The sequence below is a fragment of the Aphelocoma coerulescens genome, chromosome 1 (genome assembly GCF_041296385.1).
Source record: "Aphelocoma coerulescens isolate FSJ_1873_10779 chromosome 1, UR_Acoe_1.0, whole genome shotgun sequence".
In the NCBI taxonomy this organism is placed as follows: Eukaryota; Metazoa; Chordata; class Aves; order Passeriformes; family Corvidae; genus Aphelocoma; species Aphelocoma coerulescens.
Window position 1 is genome coordinate 31,579,682 of NC_091013.1, and position 18,438 is coordinate 31,598,119.

Genomic DNA, 18,438 nt, shown 5'->3' on the forward strand with positions numbered 1-18,438 from the left:
AAGAGAGCTGTGGTATTTACGGAGGTGGATTTTCTGTAGTAGAGCTTGTGTAGCAAGTATTACCGGCAGTTCAGTTTATACAGTGACATCCTAACTTTTATTAGGGCCTTGAACTGGGTAAGGGTGTGGCTTTATACACTCGAGTGGTTTGGAGAGTTAGATGGTTGAATTACAGAAGTTTAGCTGATAACCTAGCATGTTCTTTTGCTTCACAAATTCAATAGTATCTCTTCTACTGTATTTATTGCTTAAGTGTACAGCAGATTTCAACCTCATTGTATAACAAGCTCAGTTTCTTACTGTGGCAGCTTTTTCTGGGTATCACAGATTCATTTCTTTAACTTCAGCATCCAGTCTCAACTGGCTTGCATGCCGGCAGGCAGCTAGCTCACTCTTTCTTGATACTTAGGCTGATTGTGCAGCCTATTGTTTTGGTGAAAGGATTTTTTCCAAACACTCTTTTTATAGTCTCTGTTTCATTAGCTGCAGTTCATAATATTTTTGAGTCTCTGTTTATTTTTATCTCCATGTACCATCATTTTACTGATTAAAAAAAACCCAAACCTGTTGTTTCTGCTTGCATTTTCTTATAAGTACATGGTTTGTCTTCCTTTTGGGGTAAAGAAATTAGAGTTAGTTATGGTCTTAGATGTAAAGGTAGAATTGCGGATTAGACTTCTCAGACATCACAGTATCTTAGAAAGTGACACACTTCACAGTGTGTGTTTAATTGTGCCATGCCAGAGGGAAATATAGTCCAGTAGGAGCAAGCATTACATGCAAAAATGCTTTTTCTTAAATATCAAAAATACAGAATGGTAAATTAGGCTGTTACAATGGACACAGTGGGGACATGTTACATAAATGAAATAGAAAGGTAGTTGGGAGGAACTTAGAACATGAGCATATTTTTACATCCATGCTTTAACATGGAACCCACTTCAGTTTTTGGTGCTTCATACTCTCCAGGCTGTTCTCCGATTTTGCTTTCTCCAGATCTTGCTTATTTGAAAAAAGGTTCCAAATTACAAACCAACCAAAAACAGGGAAACAGAGCACCTCACCCCTCAAAAAAAAAAAACCCAACAGAAACACAACCAAAAAAAAAAACCACAAAAAAACCCACAAAGAACAAACAAACAAAAAAAACCAAAAACCCCAAACCCTTATGAATCACTTTTGACCAAATACTGAATTCTGCTGCTTCAGCTACTTCTTTTTTTTTTTTTTTAATTACTTCGTTAGTGATACTGGTTCCTGACTTTGATCTGCATTGCTAGACAAATATCTAGTGTCAATAGAATCTTCAGTCTTTTATGAAGTACTTTCTTTTTCTCGTATTAATTCATCTAAAAATGCATAACTTTTAAATTTAAAAACTTGATATCATTCTCACCCTAAATCACCAAATTTTGGAGATAGGCTTTCTAGATAGTAGAAATTACTTCTCTACATACATGCCATCTTTAACATTCACGTTCCAAAGCTAAAAGATTAACATATGTTAATCAGGATTCATAGTTTGGGGTCTCTTCCATGGCCAGGATGCCCAAGATGTGAATGTTTTCTAGACTTCCTTTCCCTCAACCCTAGAATCTCCCTTTTCATTCTAAAGAGCAGCAGATTTTAACCATCATATTAGTCACAGATTTATTCTCAGCGATTTCTTTTTCACAGACTTGGGTCCTGGCCTCTGATTTCTCCATCCGTTGCTCCACATTCACCATGTGCCTGTCTAGTTTCCCAGCTTTTGATGAGAGGTTCTCTACCTTGCCTTCCATTGAGGACAATGTGTTCTGCATTGCCCTGAATTTCACATGAAGTGACTCCATCAGCTCATGGGGGGATCTGCTCTGCTGCGATGTGGAAAAAGTCGACGAATCCAGTGAAGATAGACAAGATGACAGCATCATCTCAGGCCAGGGCACAGGAAGGCATGGACTAAAGAAGTTGTTCTTGTCATTCTTATCTTTATTTGGGGCATAATTTTGCTCTAATTTTCAATTGCAGACATCTTAGGTAACTTACTGAGCTCATCATAAAGTAAAATATTTAAGAAATTAAAAGTGCACAAATTTAGCAGAAATTTTGAATGAAAGCAGTTTTCCGCATGAGTCAGGCTCTACCCCTGGTATCCACTCACTCATTATACACTTTCTCTGGTTTGATAGCTACTCATATGTGCACATAGCACCACATTTCCTTTCAGTCAGATTGTCAGTGTGTCAGTTGTTAGTACTGTGGAATATAGTTAGGCATTGTGGCACTCCACAGAAAACTCCCCATTTATTATATTGCAAAGGCGTATGGTATTAAATAGACTACAGTAATGAAAAAGAACTGTGTTGTGGATTTAATTTTAAATTAATAGAAGCATTTTATCTATATGATACCTTGTTGATTCTGATGGGAGTTTGGGCGGGCATGGTAGTTTTTGCCTCTAGTGATTTTTTTCAAGCTGATCCATATTCAGAGTGTAGCAGGTATTTCAAGGTTTACATACTGTGAAAACCCAAATAGAAAGAACTAGAAAATCTTTTGCTTGTTTCTGTTATTCAGTGTTATGGAATTCTGTCTAGTACCTAGTAACGAGTGGGCCTGGAGGATCCTTTAAAATTTATGTAAGAATATGTAGTAAAGTTTTATAGAATTAGGGAAGATCTGTCTCATTTGAAGTTTGAGGTTGCAGTATTTATAATTGTATCGTTTTGATCCTAGATAAGTTTGGAGTAATATTTGAAAGAAATTGACATATCCTAGTTAAGAGAATTATTAGTAAGTGAAAGCATAAGTTTTTTCAGTTAATATCCCCATAAGAATGTTAAAGGAAATACAAGTTTCTAGCTGGTGTTTTTTATTTAAACTAATATGCTTTCTGGTTTTCACTTCTTAAAAATCACTTTGTGGTATCTAGACTATTAGAAAAATAGTTTTAAGTGTGATATGAAGTAGATTTATATTCTGTATGAATTTTCAATGTTCTGGTATTGGGTGTGCTTTTTGTAAAAAGGACCATAGCTAAGTGTCTTCTTGTTTAGTCAAGCAGTTGGTAAATAATTCTGAGTATCTTGTATTTGTTGGCAGGATATGGTTGTAAGAGTTAGCCACAAGTGTTTGATTGTTTTTATGGTCAGTAAAGCTAAGATCATTCGTACATTACAGTATGGTGTATGTAGTCACCAATAAGCTGCTGTCTAGTAATTTCAGGGGAAATAGAAACACCATTTTTCTATTAATATTGCTCTTGGCAGTATGTACAGACCTGAGAGACATTACTGGGGAAGGGGTCTGGTTTTTTTTCTGAACCATGATTTGAATCAATATAGTATTCAATATAGTATTTGAATCAATATATAAGAACCTCTTCGTCAACAGATAACAGTATAGAAATTGTGTAAAATAAAATCTGAAATTTTTATTTTATTTGCATTCATTCTGTTGAACTCTAAGGAAAAATAACATGGACAAATTTTATTTTTCAAGCAGAAATTAGAGTACCTGATCAGTTGGATTCAGTCTGGGAGCAGCCAGATTCCACACATGTGAATGGAGCTGACTTCGATCTCACTGTTCTGTCCATGGCTGAAATAGCTTCTTGTAGTTATGAAGCCAGGTAGGTAAAAGTTACCCAGTAGTTTGCTTGAAAATCTCATACAGATAAGCATAAGATGTCCAAAAATAGTGGTTATTAGTGGTTAAATATATCTAGAGAAGAAGTTTCTGTTCAAAAGTTGCAATTACATGGGTTGTTTGAATTTAACAGAAGGTCTTCCCTGTGGATGCTGCTGCTTGGTAGATGCTGCTCAATAGCTCTGAACTCAACCTATGTATAACTTGAAATAAAGCCCACAAAGAAAAACCTTATGCCTTTCACTGTGATGTTGTTGATTTCATGTTATCATCATGTCTTTGTATCAAAGTTGCAGTATTTTCTAGAATTAATGACACATTCTGAAAGTTTTACTTCAAAGGGAAAATGTGAGTACTGAACTTAAAAAAACGTTTTTTGCAGAGACGTTGCTGACCATGTCCAATGGCCTAACTTACAAAGGTTTAGAGTATGAAACAGCTGTTATAAATATAAGCACAGTGTTAGAAATACAGGGAGTTTTCCCTGATGGAAATAATACTCCAGAAATTATTTCTTCGTTGGAACCTTTCTTAGGCTTGCTAGGGTAGGCAGACTACTATTTGTATCTCAAAAAGAGTTTATTTATTAGGAGAAGCCTAATTACGTAAGCTTGCACCTTGGAAAATAAGATCTCATTACCATAGTCACTGGAGTATATGTGTGGTATTATGTATATGTATTAATTTGAAACAAAAGATAGCAAGTGTGCTTTCTGGACTCTTGTCTCTACCATTTTCTAAAGGCAGGTTTCATGTTCCATGGCTTACCTATTATACAGCTAATTCAAATACTCTATTTGCAGTTATTTTTTTAACCTATTAAATTTCTACCTGTTGACTGAATTCGTATTCCCATTTGTCGCAAGGTGGAACAGCGCAATGGATTGTTGAAAATCACCTTGAAGGCACTGGGTGGGGGAACTTCCAAAAATTGGGAGCAGCATCTAGCAAAGGCCACCTGGTTAGTTAACACCCAAGGTTCCACCAATAGAGCTAGCCCTGCCCATCAAACCAAGTTTCCCTAAATTGCTAAACCACCACACCATTTTTGGGGGAAAAAGCAAATAATTAATTTGAAAATACTCCCTATTAATTTGTGGAAAAGTTTGCACTGTGTTTACTTGGGGTTTATTTTATTTAATTTTAGACAAGTTGGCATAAAGAATGGAATGTTTTTTGGCCAAGCAAAAAAGTTGTGTCCAAATCTTCAAGCAGTTTCGTATGATTTTGATGCGTACAAAGAAGTTGCACGGACAATATATGAAATACTAGCAAGGTAATGTGCTCTTTGCATGATCTTCATGGTAAGGTTATCAAGCATATTTTCTTTGCCACTACTGAACGCTATCATTTATTTTATATTTTCACCTCCCACTCTTCAGCTTCAATGAAGCTCTTCCTATTTGAGGTCTGTCTTTCTGGTATTTTTGTTACTTGGAGAACCATGCTTCTGAGCATGCTTTTATCTTGAAGCCAAATCCTGTAAACAATCAACATCTGACTTCCAAATGAGTCATTGTTAAATTTTTTACTGATTTACATAGTGAGAAGCAGATCCTTGCTTAGAAGGGAGATCCTTCCAAGAGATGGTTTTTGAGTAATTTAAGAATGAGTTATTAGAGTAACATCTCTTAGAAGCTACATTCTGGTTTAAAATGCACTTGAAATAAAACTGGAAATTTGTTATTGTCAATAAAAAATAAATATTCAACTCCTTCTCCAGCTGTTCCTTTAAAATCAAGATGCACGTTGAAATTAGTCTTACATTAGTAATATTACTGTAATTTGCTATTTTAGCATTTTTAAGATCTAAGTGATGTGTGATACAAAATAGGCAGGGAAATGCGACACAAAAGGAAGACTTTATTTGCTACATATTTGTTTTAACAGATGGTGAGCTGTTGCTGGTGTTTCACCTCCTTTACTTTGTGTTGATAGCTATACTCATAACATCGAAGCAGTCAGTTGTGATGAAGCACTAGTAGATATCACTGAAATCCTTACAGAGACCAGACTGACTCCTGATGAATTTGCAAACGCTATCCGCACCGAAATCAAAGACCAAACTAAATGCACAGCTTCTGTTGGGATGGGTAAGTAGCTTCATTTCTGTTTACAAGCAGTGACTGCTTTTGTTAATGTATCAGACCTATGTACGTTTGTTAAAACTCCTAAGTGTGTGTGGAATATGTTGCCATTTACATTAAATTAGTGTGAACAAAAATGCAAGAAAATTTTCATACGTGGAAAGTTTTAAGCAAAAATGTATAAAATTTCCACATCACAGATCACAAGATATTCTGAGTTGGGAGGGACCCACAAGGATCATCAAGTCCAATTCTTAAGTGAATGGCCATCCAGCTATCACTTCTGCTTTGTTACCTGAACACTATGCTAAAATTCCACTCTTGCATTCATTTTTATGAAATGCTGCTGTATTTTTCCAGTGAGTAAAAAATGAGCACAGATTGTGTTCCTTAATGGAGATAGCAGTAAGAATTTACAGGGTGACATGATTTCGGTTAGTTTTTAGAAGGTGTTGCAAGCAAAGATTTGTGTGATTTGTAGTAGGTATTGTATATGAAATCACACATCCGAAAAGACTTCTTTGATTTGTTTTTACTTTGCTGCTTCCTTTCTCATTTTATTTTTTTCCTAATTAATACTAGAGTTGAGTATCTGTACATGCCTATACTGAGTGTATGTAAGTGTGTGAAATCCACTTGTGAGACAAGCTGAAATTCATGACTGTAAGCAGAATTCTTCCCTTATTAACTTTGCAGTTGCAGTTACCACTACAGTTTCACTGCTGTTATATCAAATACTGCTTGCTGATAATTTGAAAGTAGACACTGCAGATATATATGAATATATTTCATTAAATTCTTGGTAAAAGTTAAAGAATTTGACTGTACTTTCTGCATTTTTCCTTGAGTGTTAAACTGTGGCATTCTACTTGAGAATCAACAGAAGTTACCACAGACATGCTTTAATTTGTTGTTTTTACAGGTTCCAATATTCTGCTGGCCAGAATGGCAACTCGTAAAGCAAAACCAGATGGACAGTATCACTTAAAATCTGAAGAAGTGGATGATTTTATCAGAGGGCAACTTGTTACCAGTCTTCCAGGTACTCCTATCTCTTAGAGGGCATTTTGCCTCCTAACATTAAACCAGTTCTAGCTACAAATTTGCTGTCTAGATCAAACAAGATTAGCTGCTATTCCATGTTTATGGTCCAAAATGTGGTAGACAGTAGGGACATATGGCATACACCTGTATGAAATTAGGCTTTATTATATTTTTTTATTGTTCCCGGAAAACACTTAAAAGCATTGTAACTAACACAAAGCATTTCCTGGCATGTAACTCTATATTGTTATTCAGTACATAGTGTGACACAGGCATGGTGCAAGAAGTGCTGAGTAAGCACTCATTTATGCTTTTAGTGGTCAGCTGACCTCAGCCTGCATGTATTTAGTGCTAAATGTAAAAAATAGTATCTTTATCTGTTTAAGATTCAAAAAGGAGGGAAGGGCAGTAAAAAACAGGCAGCCATAGACACCGAAATGGAAGATTGGTAGAAATAGCATCCACAGACAGGTGCAGATTTGCCAAAATTCTCTTTATGTGACCCCTTCTGTGGCCAAACACTGTTTACAGTACAGTAGCATTTCTCTTTGGCATAATTTACAGGAGATATTTTTCCTCCAGAATATTACTCGTATAGTACTGTGCTATGACTTTAATGTTTTAAAGTTTTCAGAATTCACTTGCGTGTTCATTGTAAAAACATTTTTTAGTGTTTGCGTTAATAATACCACCCCAGCAGAGAAACAGATGATCAAAAATTGAATCTGACTACCTAAGATTCCTGATTTTTGCTGACTTTGGTTGTGAGAACTCACAGGATTAATATTTTCTGGAAGTAACAGGCCACCTCTCCAAAACCCAGAAATATACTTCAGTTTATCACACATATGTGCTGTTGCCATGGATACCTACAATTTTGAGTGCTTGGTAATTCAAAGCACAAGTGATACAGGTATGCTATCACTTCTACCTGAAATATTATTTTTCTGCCTAGGAAGCAGTGTAACGGTGGTCAAAATATTTGTTGGTTTTCTTTTGGATTAAATCACTTGTACTTAAGGGGAAAAGATATTACATGTTGGACACTCTTTTTGGACTGAGTTGTTGTGGCGATTCAGAGCGATATAATCTTTAACAGGCAGTACCTTGTCATGATAATTTCCAAGCAGGAGTCATTCATATTTTACCTAAAAATAAACAAACATGCTGCTGTTTGACATCTTAAACTAAATACATGAAACAGATTAAAGATACACCAGTGATGAGAGCAAAAGTTTCCATTCCATCTATGCTTTACGGAGCAGAATTTATTTTATATATATTTGTTTGTTAATTTGATATGACTTAATACAGGTTTAAAAATAAAAATTTTATGTAATCAGAACCTAACTGGCTCTGAATTGTATAAGGTTAACAGAACTAATTGCTTTTCTGTTAGGAGTTGGCAGGACAATGGAATCTAAGCTGGCTTCTTTGGGAATTAAAACCTGTGGAGATCTGCAGTGTGCTTCAATGTCAAAACTACAAAAAGAATTTGGTCCAAAAACAGGACAAATGCTCTACAGATTTTGTCGTGGTTTGGATGACCGGCCTGTTCGTACAGAAAAAGAAAGAAAATCTGTTTCAGCAGAAATCAACTATGGAATTAGGTTTACACAGGTAAATTAAACTTGCTTCTTTTTTGCAGTGACTTCTTTCAGCTGTAGAAGAATCTTCTCATATTCTGATTATTTTCACTTACACTTTGATCTGTTAGAGCACCATCTTAGCCACGAAATAGAAATATGGAAAATGAAGAAGTAGGAGACCAAACGATAAAATGGGAGGAGAGACTGCAAAAGTATTGGACTGAAAAGAAGCTTGCACAAAATTAGCTGGCTATTCTGCATTCGTTATACAAGTCTGGTACAGAAAAAGAGAACTGCAGTAGGTTTGTCAGCACCTAGCATTCTCTTTCATTTAAATGCTGATTATTCGAAGATGCCAGTGCCTGAAACTATCACCAGCTGCTCCCGTACAACATTTTTATTAGACTTTCACAAATACTCTTGGGGGGGGGAGTGTTATTAACAAAACTGTACTTAAAAAGTAACTCAGCACTTTGTTGAGATCTTGAGTATTTATAGAAATGATAGGAAAAAAAAAAAGAGCTTGGAGAGAGCTGATGATGTTGTGTAGTCCAGACCTTTGCTCAAAGCAGGGGAAGCTAAAAAATCAGACCAGTTGCTCAGGACTTTATCCAGTCTGGCATTGGAAATCTCCAAGAACGAAGACTGCCAACTTCCCTGAGCAACATGTTCCACTGCTTGACTTTCCTCATGGTGAAAAAGATCTTAAGTCCTATGCTCTTCATCTTCTAGGTTTGTGCTTCAAGTTAGATTTGCAATTCTGTGGTGGGGTTTCTAAATACATTTTTTGAAGACTTCTTTCAGCATTAGGATAGGAATCCACCATCTCGCCTAACTTAAGTGACCTACAATGTAAACAAAACACTTGAAGTTAAATGGGACAATTGCTTGTGAGTCAGCTTGCTCTTTTCAGTTGACACAATCTGGACTGTATTAACCCTTAATGATTTAACTTCAGTATTTGAAAACTAGTAATTATCTAAACATTATGTTTTTCCCCTTCAGCCTAAGGAAGCAGAAGCTTTCCTTCTGAGCCTCTCAGAAGAAATCCAGCGTAGACTTGAAGCTGCTGGTATGAAGGGTAAACGATTGACACTTAAAATTATGGTCCGAAAGGCTGGAGCACCAGTGGAGCCTGCAAAATATGGAGGTCATGGAATCTGTGATAATATTGCCAGGTAACCACTAGGCATGAACACACTTCTGCAGGATCTAAAATTTATATGAAGACAGGACAGAAATTTCAAAGTGCTTGGTACTTCTTTGTCTATGTATCAAACTTGCACCAAAATAAGAAGATACATTATTATCAAAAATCCTCTGTGTTTGGATTGTACATTTGTTGTGTTCTGGTTATCAGTAAGACATATATGCTTATATATTGTTGGTGTACCTTTCTCTAGCTTGCTTAGTATTGGAGATGAGGGTTTTCTTAGAGTGTTTGAAGAAGACATCTTTACATCCTGCACTTTGACACACATGCAGCAGCATTTATTTCTTTCAGTAACCAGCCAAGTTGAAAGGGTCTGGTGCTGCATAGTGTTCTCTCTCCCTGAGCTGTGTGATGTTGGGTACTTTCCTTTTTCTTGAGAGGCTTTCTGCTGTTCCTTGATAGATCTCTTACTGATTGTGACAGTTGGAGTCAGTTCTCAGAGAAAATTGTGCTTTGTACTTGTCAAGAAAGATGTGTGATAGTACAGTAGTCCTTCAAGTCTAGAGTGCATGGAAACTATGGCAATATTTGCAGAATGACTTGCTGCAGAAGACTGAGAGGCCATTTCGAGTTCTGAAGATGGAGCTGGCATCAGACACCTTGGACTGAAGTCGTTCATTTTAGTACAGACAGGTTTGGTAGTGTTGAATCTTGTGTTTCCCGTTGTTTTACCAGTAAATCTGCAGAGAATTTTTTTGGTCCTAGAAGAGACAGTGAAGTTCTGAAGTGGAGCTTAGAAAGTTGAATCTCAAAATGACAAGGTCAAAGACTGGTGCCCCATGTTTCAGCTGTTCAAGAAGGCAATCTGTTCAGGTCTCTTGACCTTCACAGTTACATTTCTTCATGTAGGTTTAAGTTCCTCATCAGAAGTGCCTTTGTTTTCTTGTGTATCCTTATCAATGTAATAAAGTTCCTTTCTATCTGGGCTCCCCATAGCACAGTCTCATCAAAATGCTCCCTGTAGTGGCTGCCTATCCCTGAAGAAATGGGATAACCCAATTGTTCTGCCTGGGTAGTCAGCTGATAGGTTGCTGTCAAAGGAGTAGGACCCTCAGCTTCCACAAGCAGTGCTGTTACTCCTATTCATTGTTCTTTGTTCCTTATTGATCAACTGAATGATGTTGACTAAATATTTTTTAATCTGAATTTTATTTATATAGTTGTATGCTGAAAACACAGGGATATAATCTAGGCGTAGGTATCATATGCTGTTTCATACAAGATTTCATGTAAGATTGTCATGGAACCTTCTAAATACACATCTATTCTTCAGGCATACATTATCAAAGCAGTTGTTCCTTCAGTGCGGGATGATCCTGGCTTTTGAGAGACGACAGATCTTTTCTACTTTTCCTTCCATCTCAGGTGGTTGTAACAGACTAATCCCTCCTGAACTGACAGGTCATTTGGTCAGATAACAGAAGAGGTGGTGGAGTTCACAGATCACAGAATATGCTGAATTGGAAGGGATCCCCAAGGATCAAGTCCAAGTGCTGGCCCTGCATAGCACAATCCACATGCCCAGGAGTTTTTTCAGTGGGTTAGAGTTCAACAGTAGGACAGCAGTTGTACAGTAGTTCAGCAGTAGGTTGCATGCATAGAACCTGTCGTGCTTGTGATCTTGTTAAATAGAATTCAGCTGTAATAAAAACTGAAACTACAAAATTCATGTTTCACTATAAGAAGCTCATCACTTCTTAGAATTGGTATATATATCAAGAAGAAAATCCATCAGTCTATACTTTTGTTTTCTGGCTGTCCTGAATTCTTCAAGCTGAAGATTTACTCTTAGCAGCCTAATCTGTAGTATTGAGTATGCATTGGCACAGAGCCTTATTCCTCCTTCACTTTAAGTAGTGTCAGAGTGCTTTCTCATGAACATATCAGTGCTTTGCACCCCTTTTCTGTGGTCAGGCATACTAATGTACACATGCCCTGAAATTTCCATAATTCATGAAATCTTCAGTAAGGTGAGGGGGCACTCAAGAGTGCAAAATTGTTCACACATCACTAAAGTGGTTCAGATGCTGGGATTTTGTTTGGTGGTGTCTCTGTTTTTACTTCTGGCTTTCCAGTGACCTTGTCAACCCCAGTCAATCCAGGTTATGCTGTAGGTGCTGTATTTCTGTCTTTGTTCAATCATTTCTGTTCAGCCCAGTGAAAGGCTTTTTAGCAGTGGAAGGGTAAACTCCAAAAGTTTGCATCCAAGCAAATGGATTAGAATCTCAGAGTGGTGTTCCCCCAAGTGACCGGCTTCTCTCTCCAGTTTAAGATTTTCTCTGTAGCTATAGCTCATGACCCATTTCTTGCTCCCTTACCTCACAGGTGAGTGGCTTGCTGTGGTTTCTTATCCTGCAAGATTCCCTAGGATGATAATCATAGTGCTACAAAGGATTCAAACTTGCAGACACACTTAAAATCAAATTCAGCTTTTGAGATTAAATGGTATTTGTACTGCATCTCTGAAACCCAGTCCTGATAGTTCAACATAGACCTTTTTAAAATATTTTTCTGAAATTATGTGTACATTTAGACTCGTGGTGATATTGTTCCCTTTTTCTTAAAAATACTAATAGGTAAAGCTTAGGGAGATCTTCATATCATTCACAGTAGGAGGGTTTTTTGTTTTCATATTGGCAGAACTAGATCTTTCCAGAGATCACTTGGCTGTTCATGGTGGTTTCTGACAGATTCATAAGCAGAGTAACACCATCAAATTGTTTAGTAAGTTGTCAGGATGGCACCCTGTCAAAACACCAAACTTCATTTTGTTTATGGAGCCCACTCCACCAGAGCTAAAACTGCATCAGTTATTTTAATGAGAAGACTTTACATCACTCACATACATACATTTGATGAGCCAGTTGAAATTCTGTCCTTACCTATGTCAAAGGCTAGGCCATTAGAGAAACCAGAACTACCAAGCACTGCTACTGCCTTGCCATACTCTCAAGGGGCAATTTGTAAAACTCACAGCCAGGTTGTTTTGTTAGACTTGTTGCAAAAAATTGCCCATAGCTTAAGATAATTTGGAATGTTGTTTAAAGTTACTTGCCATTAATTCTAATTCCTTGTTGTTTGTAATCCACATGCACATGCCTGTATCTGCTTCCCCTGAGTTCCTTTTGAAACTCTTGCTGTAGACATTCCACAGCTGACAACTGAAATAGTACTGAGCAAACTCTCTGTGAACCAAGCTTGAGTGAAAGATAGAAATGCACGAGTGTGTTTTTGTGCAAAAACTTTGTGACTGGCTTCAACTGATTGCCTGTATATAAATATGTACTCAATTTGACCTTTTAATGTGTGGACTGCACACTGAGAATATTCATTAATAAGTATTCTGCTTTTCTTACTTTTTCTGTAGATCATGCTTAGTTTTAACTACCTTTAAAAAGAAACCACAGAAGAAATAAGCAGTGTTCTGTTTCTGTATGCCAAGAAATTATGATCTATCTTTCTTTCAGGTCCTCTTGGGAACAAATACAGAATTTTTGTCTTAAGAATTTGTGGAACAGTTTCCTTTCTAATCGTAATTGTTTATTCTTTCTAGGACTGTGACTTTAGACCATGCAACAGACAGTGCAAAAGTAATTGGGAAAGAAACTCTGAACATGTTTCACACAATGAAACTGAACATATCCGATATGCGTGGGGTGAGTTAATGGGAAAACTGAAATTCATTCTCTTTATCCACCTGCTTTATTGTCTTTCATGGATTTTCAGTTCCCCATGGTAGATGATAAACAAACTTAAGCAAAAGTGTAGGTAGTACAAAGCCTATGTAAATTAGTGTATGCAACCATATTATGTTTTGTAACCTTTGAAAAACATGGTTACAAAGCCATAAACATAAAAAAATACTTTTTTTTTGTTATAAATTAATCCACAACTTAAAACAGCCTGAGGTAACGAAGTAAGACTGTGTCTTCTACCGTTCTATCAGCACATGTAAATTTTATTTTGTCTTAGAATTTTCTGTAAACTTTTGCCATACATTATGTAACCTATAGTATAAATAGTGTTTGTAGTGCCAATCAAAGATAGAGATTAAAGGAGCTTTTGTTCTAGACTGCAAGTCTTAGAGCAAGAAGAGTTACCAGCCTATGGTTTGGCCTTTGTTTGAAGGTGATTTTCTGGCTCTTTTGATTAATGGTTTATTTTAGAACTCTTGCTCATCTCACTGGTTTTGTCATAGCAATGTGACGGTATGATGCTGCTGTTCTGACATCAGCCATGTGTTGAAATGGAACAGAGAATCTCTAAAACAAACTTGCATTAATTTGTCATCTGGATATAGAAGTAGGGTTTTGATTCACAATGTTGCCTTGCAAAGTCAGTTCCTTGGCTTGGAATTGAGGAAATATTTACCATCCTGTCCCTGTCTTTTTCTAGTTTCTTGTCTGTTTCCTTTGCTGCGTTTGATTTGTGATGTCATTCTATTTCACTGGATTTCTTTTGAGAGGATTCGATTCTTTAAGTTAGTGTCCCCTAGTTTTTGGACACAATGTTTTACAAAACAATGTACTACTGCTGACCACATGGCTCTTTTGAGTTCTGGAGGGGTCCTTCCATTCTAGATTATATAATCAAGTCCAGATCCATCCAGGGTCCCTCAGTGGTTGTCCTTTCAACTGATTTCAGACATGCCCAGTGTATATGTCTTATGTGGGAGCTAGTCCCCTTAAGCCTTATTTATACATGAAGTGAGTCATGCTTTAAAGTCATCTTTTTCTGTTGCTATCTAGAAAAGATCCTGAACTGATACCCTTAGTTGTTTGCCCACACTTGGGCAGATAAATGCGCTCAGTTGTCCCATAGACTTCACATAACACTCAAACTCTTGTCCTAAAAGGCAAAAAAAATCCCAAGGCAAAGTTGCATAGTACAACAAACACAGTACTCACTCCAAGTGTTTCATTTAAGTTGTAGAACTCAAACTTAGAAATACTTCAAAGCAAAAAGATAAAAGCACAAAGAAGAACTTTTACAGTGATGATGTCATATCCCATTATTGCAACTAAGAAGGTGTTAATAAACAAAAATCTTACTATGTTATTATAGAAGAAGACCTGGTGGAAATATATGCACTATTGCCTTCATGCTTTCTGAGTCCCATATACAAATTTTTCTAAGTGTCAGGTTTTTCTCTTTAAAATTATGGAGGACTGGCAATAAACTCACACAGTGCACCAGTGCATTCTTAATTAGACACACGTTTTGAACCCTTGCTGATCTGGTATTTAAAAGTTAAATGAAAAACCAGGATGTCTTGGAAAATGAGGAACACCTCATCAAAAAAAGACTAATTCTACCAAAGTACTTTTATGTGCTGAGACTTTGCAAAAACAGTGTCTACAAGTCAAACAATAGTATTTTTCTTATTTGTAGACTGAAGTGATGGATTTAGTATACCCTGTCCTTGGGGAAAAGCATTGCTTTTTTAGCCAGATGTAATACTAACCACATTCTTGTCACTGTTTCTGAATTTGTTATTGTCTAAGAAATTTTGTAAAAAACACATTGCTTCATGATCCTGTTAACAGCACTTTTTTGTATCAGAGAAGTTAAGATGGTAGTATCTTTGTAATTTCTTAGTTGTTGGATTGTGGTGGATATTCCTGGGATTTGTTTGGGATGTTTTTAGTGGCTGTTTATGTGTAATTTCAATACATTTTTATTTGTCCTCTCACCCACCCACAACAGGCAGCCATTTCCAAAGAAGGCAATGCTATCATGATATAATTACAGATTTTTAAAATTTATTTTATTTATTTAAAACTTCATTAAATGAATGCATTTATGTTTTGGATTTAGGTTGGGATTCAGGTACAGCAACTAGTTCCCATCAGTAAAACAACTTCAGCTCACTCAACAGTACAATCTGGACATTTACCTGGTGGATCACATTCAGTTATTGATCTTTTTCATGTTCAGAAAGCAAAAAAGCGCTCAGAAGAAGAACATAAGGAAGGTCAGTAAGCTTTGTACTTGGCATGTGTGATAATGATCGTTCTGAAGGACTCTAACATGGATTGCCTTTTGGAATACTTAACTCAATATTATACCAGTATAAATTAGGCAACATAAACTTTCTGAGAGTGGGGTTTGCTGCTGCAAATGAAAACGCTGCTAATAAAACCTTGTATAGGATTAGACCAATCGGGGTTTTTTTGTTTTAGTTAATAGTAACAGAGGATACTTTGAAATAGAAAGTGTTATGATTGTGCTATATATTTTGTAAACTCTTCAGCAAATAATGCTAGAAATTTTTACTGTGTCTTGAATCTTCAGATTAATTTTAACTGTTAGATTATCATTCTGTATTTTGTTTCCATATGTACAGTATTTGTGGCTGCTATGGACCTTGAAATATCTTCTAATTCAAGAACTTGCACTTTTCTTCCATCTCGTGGTACCAATGTCACACCTGGTCTCAATTCTAATGCCAACAACACCGAATCTGCTGTCAAGTGGAATGGCGTGCATTCTCCTATCAGTGTAAAATCCAGGCTCAATTTGAGTATTGAGGTTCCATCTGCTTCCCAGGTAAACCTGAGAATATGAAACATCTGTAGTATATTGTAATAACTTGGGATTGTCTGTAGTACTAGTAAAGTACAGGGCACAGTAAGTAACTGTTACTGATGCAAAAGTATTTTGCCTTAATAAAATAAATCATGTTGGAGTTAGGATGCACACTTAACATTTGTACAGGATACCACTACTTAGATGAGAGGAGGGCAATCTTTATTTAAGTAAAATATTTCTGTGGGTTTTGGGGATTTTTTTAGGTGTGTTTTAACAAAGGGACAGCCTTCATTGTTTCCACCCCACATGCTGTTCCAAGTAGACATCTGTTAGAAGGGTCTGCTGTGAAACAGCTGCACAGAATTCTGCAGGTATTTTAGGTATAAGCAGATTTACTTGCTCTTCTGTAAAAGTCTGTAATTTAAGTGTCTGTAATTTAAATCTCTAAAAGCATTTCTGATTTTTTTTAATTTCTCAAATATATTCTCAAATATTTATCGATATTTAAGAAGCAAATTATGCTTTTGGCAGGAAACTTGTTCCTATAATGCAATACCCAAGCCAGCTCTGGATCTAAAAGTTAGTTGACTGAACAATGTGAAGCTCTGTACACTCAGATGCTGTCATAAGGGGAATATGTATAAACAAGTGAAAAATGCACCAGGTGTGCAGTAGAGTTCCTAAAACTTTGGTGGCGTTATGGCACAATATCTTTCTTTTTAACCATATTATAATCTGGAATGTAATAAAAAATTCAGTGCAGGGAAGGAGTGGTGAGAGTTAATGCCACACTGCTGTTCGTATACTGTGCTAGGAAAGTAACAGCAAGGTATTTTACACCCAGGATTCCTAGGAAATTATTATAGAGTTATATATGCAGCAAATTTGGAATGAGTGAATACAAACAGAACATGGAAGAGTAACTGAAGTGATTGACAATACAGACAGCTTTCATCAAAACCTCTGTTACCAAACCAAGTAGATTTTAATAGATATTTGTGGTTCTTCTCTGTAAATCCAGAATCTGGTCATAAACTCCAAATTTTCTTCTTAAAGGTAAAAGATAAACTATTCTAACACTGCTATGAAGTCTTATTCAGCAGAACTTAGAGGCAAACGTTGGCATTTCTCTACACAGTTTATTCAAATTTTACTTGTGAGAAAAATGGTGCTGTACATCTGCTCGTCAGTTGTATTCATTCAGTCACTTGTGCAGCTGTCATTGTACACAGCAGCTTCTGGACACTGAGAGGTTATCTCAGTTGATAATTGATAGTAAGTAAAAGCTTATTTCATTGTCCAACTGGCAAGTCTGAGAGTGTGCAAGCGTATGTAATGCCACTAAAGTAAATCAGTAACATGCACCCTAGAACTGTGTAAAGAGAGAAATTAATTGCTTACAGCTTTGTGCCAGACATCAGTTTAATATTCGTATGAACGTGTTGCCTGTATAATTTGAAGTCAGAATTTGGGTTTCCTTATCATTAGGTAACTGTAGAGGAAACCCTATCTGTGATTTTTGGTAAGACTGATCATTGTGAAAAGATAAAACTGAGCATTCATATTTGTTGAGCTGCTTAGTCTTAAATGGCATTTTGCTGCTGCAGAGTGTAACTCTCAGGTTCCTAAGGATGTTTGCATACACAGGTTAATATGTAGCGGGTTTTGTAAAATTCAGGAACTGTATAACTAATTTTTTGACTAAAATAACTCTGTTACCTATTCCTTAGAAAAAACTAAAAGCCTTTATATACTTGTAGCTAGATAAGTCTGTGCTAGAAGCTCTGCCACCTGATCTCCGAGAACAAGTAGAGCAAATATGCACCGTACAGCAAGGAGAGAGTTACGGAGAGAGCAAAAAAGAGCCAATAAATGGATGTAACACTGCACTTCTGTCACAACCAGTTGGAACAGTGCTTTTACAAATACCAGAGCTCCAAGAACCAAATGCCAATATGGGAATCAATGTAATAGCCTTGCCAGCTTTCTCACAGGTAGGATGTTTGCACAGTATCAATAAACTACTAATAGGAAGTTAAAAGCTCTTTCTTGAGACAGCATTAACTAGAACCTGTGACTTCCCAAAATTGTTCTTGGTCCTTTAATGTCTTCTGAAAGTCTGCTTTTAAATGTTACATTATCTGTCAGAAACATAGTATGATAATGTTTACTGAAGATTATAGTCATCACTATGCCTGTGTTTAATGTAAAACCTCCTCATATATGGTTTACTTTGCAATCCAGTCTGTAAATAGCTTTTTTGTCTGCATTGCAGCTGAGTTACACTGAACCATAAGTCTGAAGCAATCCTAAAATCTGCTTAGCTAAGTCACAGGAGACTCAC

General features: G+C 36.5%; 1 protein-coding gene across 5 annotated transcripts in view; it reads left to right on the top strand.

Moving 5' to 3' along the window:
• REV1 (REV1 DNA directed polymerase) overlaps positions 1–18,438 on the top strand; it is a 57,196-nt gene that overhangs the window by 30,436 nt on the left and 8,322 nt on the right. The window contains exons 1-11 of one of the 5 annotated variants that reach the window (XM_069005867.1): positions 1,695–1,934; positions 3,487–3,613; positions 4,778–4,906; positions 5,569–5,723; positions 6,640–6,759; positions 8,161–8,381; positions 9,356–9,528; positions 13,117–13,219; positions 15,381–15,537; positions 15,910–16,112; positions 17,855–18,088. In XM_069005867.1, coding sequence (XP_068861968.1) covers positions 1,862–1,934; positions 3,487–3,613; positions 4,778–4,906; positions 5,569–5,723; positions 6,640–6,759; positions 8,161–8,381; positions 9,356–9,528; positions 13,117–13,219; positions 15,381–15,537; positions 15,910–16,112; positions 17,855–18,088 — 1,695 coding nt within the window. In that variant the 5' untranslated portion in view covers positions 1,695–1,861. Of the gene's footprint in view, positions 1–1,694; positions 2,020–3,483; positions 3,614–4,777; positions 4,907–5,568; positions 5,724–6,639; positions 6,760–8,160; positions 8,382–9,355; positions 9,529–13,116; positions 13,220–15,380; positions 15,538–15,909; positions 16,113–17,854; positions 18,089–18,438 lie in introns of those variants that run through there. The other 4 variants (XM_069005877.1, XM_069005874.1, XM_069005860.1 and 1 more) reach the window with 4 other exon arrangements.